The sequence below is a fragment of the Entelurus aequoreus genome, linkage group LG23 (genome assembly GCF_033978785.1).
Source record: "Entelurus aequoreus isolate RoL-2023_Sb linkage group LG23, RoL_Eaeq_v1.1, whole genome shotgun sequence".
NCBI lineage: Eukaryota > Metazoa > Chordata > Actinopteri > Syngnathiformes > Syngnathidae > Entelurus > Entelurus aequoreus.
In genome coordinates this window covers 15,645,672-15,652,445 of record NC_084753.1, presented here as the reverse complement: position 1 = coordinate 15,652,445, position 6,774 = coordinate 15,645,672, and the positions used below count along the sequence as shown (strand labels likewise).

Here is a 6,774-nt window from a genome sequence, read left to right as displayed (position 1 = left end):
CACAATTTTTTTTGGTTACAAATCTTTTTTGTTTGTAAATCTAATATTTGCTGTAAAACATGTTTGTTGAAATTTTTTTTGCACGGTTTTTTTTTTGGTCACAACTTTTCTTGTGTACGGGGCGTCCTCTGAACAATGTTAGAAGCCTTTTTATTGGTCAGAAATGTTTGTTCAGTTGCATCAAAAGACACACATTTCTCTCCATTCAGGTCTGGGTTTCACCTGTACTCTGTCTTAGTGCCATTCTAATTTACTAATGTACGCTTTCAAAATAAAAACATCAGATAAAGAACATCAAAAATATACTTAAACATTGTGTTTTGTGTGTTAGCCCTTACAGATGATGCCAGATGGTCCACACACATGCCTCTCCATGCACTGGTCACATGACCTCCCAGACGCCCCGACCGTGCACTGGCACTGGCCAGTGACAGGGTCACATGGTCCGGGCAACGCCCCCCACGAGGAACACTTACACTCCTCGCATCGACCGCCGGGCTTTCGAGGGTTACCATGGTAACCAGTGGAACACCTGGGCAGGAAAAAAAAGGAGAACAAGGTGTGTTTTAGTGGGAGCTAATGGCAAAGCGGACATTTTGTGTTCATGTCAATGAGCCTGATCCTTGTAAGGAGCACTTCACCAAAGACAGCTTTTGTGAAAAGAAAACTTTTTTTTTAAACGAAAGTTCATTGAAATGTAAAGCAATAGTTATGATGATAATTCAATTCTCAATCAGTAGAATTACACCAAAAATGTAAATGAAAAAATGCATGACAAACATTAGGGCACACGTTGGTTTCTGACCTGTCACAGTATTTGCCCTCGTATCCCTCAGGACAGGCTGTGCATCTGTAGTCGTCAAAGCCTTCCGTCACGCACGATGGACTAAAACTACACAAAGAGACACATTTCACAAAATGGAAAACGTATTGGGAAACGTTAATTTAACTTCTACAATATTTCCTCAAAGTGTGGACAGGGGATGTTTATTGACTTAACTGTAGAGACAGGGTTCTTCATGACTTCTCAAAAGCCTTTTACTGAATTTCCAAGACCAACATTTTTTTTTTCTCATCTGAGCCACTGGAAACTAATTACGAGTAACAATATTTCTAAATTTTTATGTATATATTATTGTTCTTGTGGTACTTATTTGGGCTAAATCTGGGACCTTAGGTACTACATTTCCTGCCATCTCATGCGTGCTGGTATAATAATACATTTCCTTGAAGGCTAAGTAAAATTATATTTACATGTGAAATGTAAGGCAAAAAAAAAAAAACACCAGACGAGCACACATACAGTAGGTAAGGTTGTATTTTTGCCCCTATACTGTGAGAATCCTGCATGTGACTGAAACATTAAAGGCCTACTGAAATGAATTGTTTTTATTTAAACGGGGATAGCAGATCTATTCTATGTGTCATACTTGATCATTTCGCGATATTGCCATATTTTTGCTGAAAGGATTTAGTATAGAACAACGACGATAAAGATTGCAACTTTTGGTATCTGATAAAAAAAAAGGCTTGCCCCTACCGGAAGTAGCGTGACGTAGTCAGTTGAACATATACGCAAAGTTCCCTATTGTTTACAATGATGGCCGCATGAAGTGAGAGAGATTCGGACCGAGAAAGCGACAATTTCCCCATTAATTTGAGCGAGGATGAAAGATTTGTGGATGAGTAAAGTGCAAGTGAAGGACTAGTGGGGAGTTGAAGCTATTCAGATAGGGAAGATGCTGTGAGAGCCGGGGGTGACCTGATATTCAGCTGGGAATGACTACAACAGTAAATAAACACAAGACATATATATACTCTATTAGCCACAACACAACCAGGCTTATATTTAATATGCCACAAATTAATCCTGCATAGAAACACCTGCGTGTTTGTTACGCTAGCTCCTAGCTCCTCTGCTAGCTCCTAGCTCCATAGAACACGCCAATACAATTCAAACACCTGATCAACACACACAATCACTCAGCCCAAAAGACCGTTCACCTAACCCAAGGTTCATAAAGCTTATATATTTTAAAAAAGTTACGTACATACGCAAAAAAAAGTTGCGCTCATACGGTCAAGCGATCAAATGTTTAGAAGCCAAAGCTGCATACTCACAGTAGCACGTCTGCGTCTTTGTCATCCAAATCAAAGTAATCCTGGTAAGAGTCTGTGTTGTCCCAGTTCTCTACAGGCGTCTGTGTATCGAAGTCAAAAGTCCTCCTGGTTAGAGTCTCTGTTATCCGAGTTCTTCCATCTTGACTGCATCTTTCGGGAATGTAAACAAAGAAGCGCCGGCTGTGTACTGTTGTGGCTGACTACGTTCGAAAAATACGTCCATTTCGCACCGACAACTTTCTTCTTTGCTTGCTCAGCTTCCTTCTCCATAATGCAATGAACATGATTGAAACAGATTCACGAACACAGATGTCCAGAATACTGTGGAATTATGAAATGAAAACAGAGCTTTTTCGTATTGGCTTCAATGTGGAAGGCATACCCGTGTTCGCCGGTCTACGTCACGCGCATACGTCATCCTCAGAGGCGTTTCGAACCGGAAGTTTAGCGGCAAATTTAAAATGTCACTTTATAATGTTAACCCGGCCGTATTGGCATGTGTTATAATGTTAAGATTTCATCATTGATATATAAACTATCAGACTGCGTGGTCGGTAGTAGTGGGTTTCAGTAGGCCTTTAAGGAGTGGGACGATCCAGGTCTAGCTGCAGTGTGCTCAAACAACCACCCGGTGGCATCTGTGAGCATGGCAAAAACTAACCCAGACCCACTGTAGATGCATCTTTTTATATTTCAGTTCCAACAAATGTAGTCTTTACTTCTGTTTCACATATAAATCCATTTAGTGGACAAATTATTATTTTGGCTTTTGTCAAACATCACATTCATTTTTTTTAATGAAGTACCTTTTCACATTGTCATTATGGTGTATTGAGTGTAGAATTTTTAAGGACAAAAACACATGTATTCCATTTTGGAATAAGGCTGTATCATCACAAAAAGTAAAGCGCTGTGAATACTTTCCGGATGTACTTTACATATTTGGACATTACATGCTTCGGGTTTTGAGAAAACACAAAAAAAGTTGGAATAAAATACTTCAATCTAATCGTTGCAAGCGCATTATTAGGCCAACGTGAATGCTGATAGAAAAAAACAATGCAGTGTCTGAATTAGGGCTGGGCGCATAAACAATATCAATATATACTATATTGTCAAAAGTATTTGGCCACCCAAACAAATGATGAGAATTAGGTGCCCTAATCACTTGGCCCGGTGTATAAAATCAAGCACTTAGGCATGGAGACTGTTTCTACAAACATTTGTGAAAGAATGGGCCGCTCTCAGTGATTTCCAGCGTGAAACTGTCATAGGATGCCACCTGTGCAACAAATCCAGTCGTGAAATTTCCTCGCTCCTAAATATTTCAAAGTCAACTTTATTATAAGAAAACTGGAGAGTTTGGGAACAACAGCAAGTCAGCCACCAAGTGGTAGGCCACGTAAACTGACAGAGAGGGGTCAGCGGATGCTGAAGCGCATAGTGCAAATACTTTCTGCACAGTCAGTTGCTACAGAGCTCCAAACTTCATGTGACCTTCCAATTAGCCCACGTACAGTACGCAGAGAGCTTCATGGAATGGGTTTCCATGGCCGAGCAACTGTACCCAAGGCATACATCACCGAGTCCAAAGCAAAGCGTGGGAAGCAGTGGTGTAAAGCACGTCGCCACTGGACTCTAGAGCAGTGGAGACGCCTTCTCTGGACTGATGAGTGCCGCTTTTCCATCTGGCAATCTGATGGATCAGTCTGGGTTTGGTGGTTGCCAGGAGAACGCTACATTTCGGACTGCATCGTGCAGAGTGTGAAATTTGGTGGAGGAGGAATTATAGTGTGGGGTTGTTTTTCAGGAGTTGGGCTTGGCCCCTTAGTTCCAGTGAAAGGAATTTTGAATGCTCCAGGATACCAAAACATTTTAGACCATTCCATGGGATGGCACTTCAAGTTCATATGTGAGTAAAGGCAGGTGGCCAAATACTTTTGGCAATTTTCTGTATATTGTGAAAGAAATGTCATCGATATCAATAAAAAATGCGTTCGATAAAACATTCGATTCAATTTGTTTACCTTCTTCAATGGACGAAACGGGAAGTGGCAAAGCAAGGTTGGTTGCATGAACAAAGGCACCGAGCAACACAGGAAGTGATCACTGATTAGTGGGAGTGACACGCTAACAGCCAATCAGGTAACAGTATCAACTATCAAGTAGGGCTGGGCGATAGGGACCCAAAACTGAATGGCGATATACGATATATATCTGTATTTTAAACAAAACGTGCAAAGTGTTTACATTTAAATCAACATCACGTTACTGTTAATACCAGTGGTCTAAAAATGACTTTAAAAAAGTAAACAATTATAGTTACTGGTTAAAAGTAATTTAATTACAAATGGACTTACTCTTTAATAAATGTCATTAATTACAAGGGAAAGTAGTTATTGCGTTACTTTAAAAAAAAACTTCCAATAAATGTAATAAAGCTGAGAGACGTTTCATATTACAGCTGAGTGTGCGTGCGTGTGTGTGCCTTTAAAAGGCGGTGTCTGTTGCCAAGCGACGTGTGACATCAGGGAGGGTTTCAGCTGTTTGCTTTAGCAGTTAGCAGCGGCAGTTTGTGGGCTCTGACGGCTGTTCTGTTGGATCTTTTCACCCGTTTTTGTTGCCTCTGGTTAACAAAGAGTAGACCCGTCTCCTCGGCTGGTGCCTAGCAGCCGATTGAGATCTGGTACGGACCAGGGGACTCTTATATGTGTGAATTTTTTCACACAATTAAAACAAAACACCGCAAAACACCGTGTTGATGCAATGTGATTTCTGCCCAGTGATCTGAATGTCAAAGTGAAGGAATTCAATGAAGCGCGGATAAACGGCGGGAGTAACTATCAAAAGAAGCATCAAAAGATAACGGTATTGTCTCTTATACATATCTCTTTCTAAAATATACCACCCAGCCATACTATCAAATTTAGTGGTCTATAAATTATGCAAGGCGCTCTCATCCCCACCAAGACCGGTAATACCACACCACCTTCGCCATGCTCACCCTTTAGAGCACAGCTGTAACTTCCTGGCACTGAACCTGCAGAAAATAGTTCTTCTCAGGTTTATATATGTTTACATTTTCACACTGTTCACTATTTTGTTGCACTTTATTCACACTTATTTTTGCATCTTCATTTTAAGAGGTTATTGTTAAGTGTTCAGTGGGATTTTACAATTTTGTTTCCATCCTTATTTATTTATTTATTTATTTAAATTAGGACAATGCATATTCATCAACATAGAGCAACAATGTAAATATGCCGGAGTTAGCACAATAGCTAATTTTCATCCGTTGTCCTAAGGCAGGTTAATATAGTAAACATTCAACAGGTCATGATACAAAAGAATACATAAATCACAAGACATTACAAGCATACCATAATCACAGACCATGAACAAAAAAATAAAACAAACAACAAACAAAAAAAACAAGTGAATAATCTAATTGTGTGTGCATGTCTGATTAGTTTTCAACCACAGTTTCAGTGCAGTTTTAAATGTTAAATAGGTGTCACGGTTTCTGATATGGGATGGCAGCCTGTTCCATGACTGTATGCCTCTTTTAGAGCCCACCATTTGGCCAAATTGAGTCCTGTGCCTTTGTACGTTGCAGTCCCCTCTGGTCACAGCTGTGGTGTTTACTTGACTGCTATTTTTTTTATTAATAACATCTATCAAGGGAGGGGGAGCAAGTTTATTTAGAACTCTAAAGATGAGGCAAGCATCCATGAATATCTGATAATTAGAAATCTAAAATATTATACTTACTTAAAATGTTACAATAATGATACTTTAGAGGCTTTTTGTCTAGAATTTTTAGTGTTCTCTTGATGAGGGGACTTTAGTGCTTGTGCTTACATTTCATTTCTGCATTGATAGCTGAGAGGATTAAAATCATAAGAAGGTTACATTTTAAATAGAAATGTATTTAATTTATTTTTATATTGAATATATTTCTCTCCTGGACCTTATTTTGAATAGATCATAAAAAAATATCAATATCGGTAGACCGATATAAAACACTTACATCTTGATACAGTTTTCAGTCATATCGCCCAGCCGTAATCTGTATTTATTGGCTAGTGTGCAGGTGTACCTAATGTTGTGACCGGGTGAATCTATGTAACGTATTTTTTACCGTTTTGGGGGAAAAAAACAGCTGTAACGACTTCAGAGTATATAGTTAAACAGTGTACATTTTCAAAAGATAAATTATGATACTTTTGAGAGTGTGGGGCGTGGTTTCATTTGCAATCTGGAAACGCCCCCAGAATCGAACTATTTGCGAACAAAAAAACGGATTATAAAAGTAGCTTTGGTGCAAAATTTACACCAAAGCATATCTAAATATGCATTATTTAGACCACAAAGACGTTTTTTTAATGTAGATTCGAATCGTTCCAGGTTTTTCATGACCGTACGAACCTTGTATGGAGAATTTACCAGAGTATCTTTGAGTAAAGCCACACAAGCACAGGAAGAACAGGCCAACTCCACACGGTGCAATTCAGGCCAATTCGAACCCAAAACCGCCTGGCAGAGAGGCAGCACGCTCGATACTAACCACATTTCGAGCTTATGGCTATTATTAAGAAATAATTTAACCAAATTGAATAGAATAGTTATGCCGCGGTCATTGGTACAGTCCTG

At 39.3% G+C, this 6,774-nt stretch overlaps 1 protein-coding gene across 2 annotated transcripts in view; it reads right to left on the bottom strand.

The window, feature by feature from the left end:
• Nucleotides 1–6,774, bottom strand: part of lama2 (laminin, alpha 2) — a 558,082-nt gene that overhangs the window by 161,619 nt on the left and 389,689 nt on the right. For both annotated transcript variants that reach the window (XM_062033747.1, XM_062033746.1), the window contains 2 exons: nt 806–892; nt 339–532 (listed from right to left, as the gene is read on the bottom strand). In XM_062033747.1, coding sequence (XP_061889731.1) covers nt 339–532; nt 806–892 — 281 coding nt within the window. The remainder of the gene's footprint in view (nt 1–338; nt 533–805; nt 893–6,774) is intronic.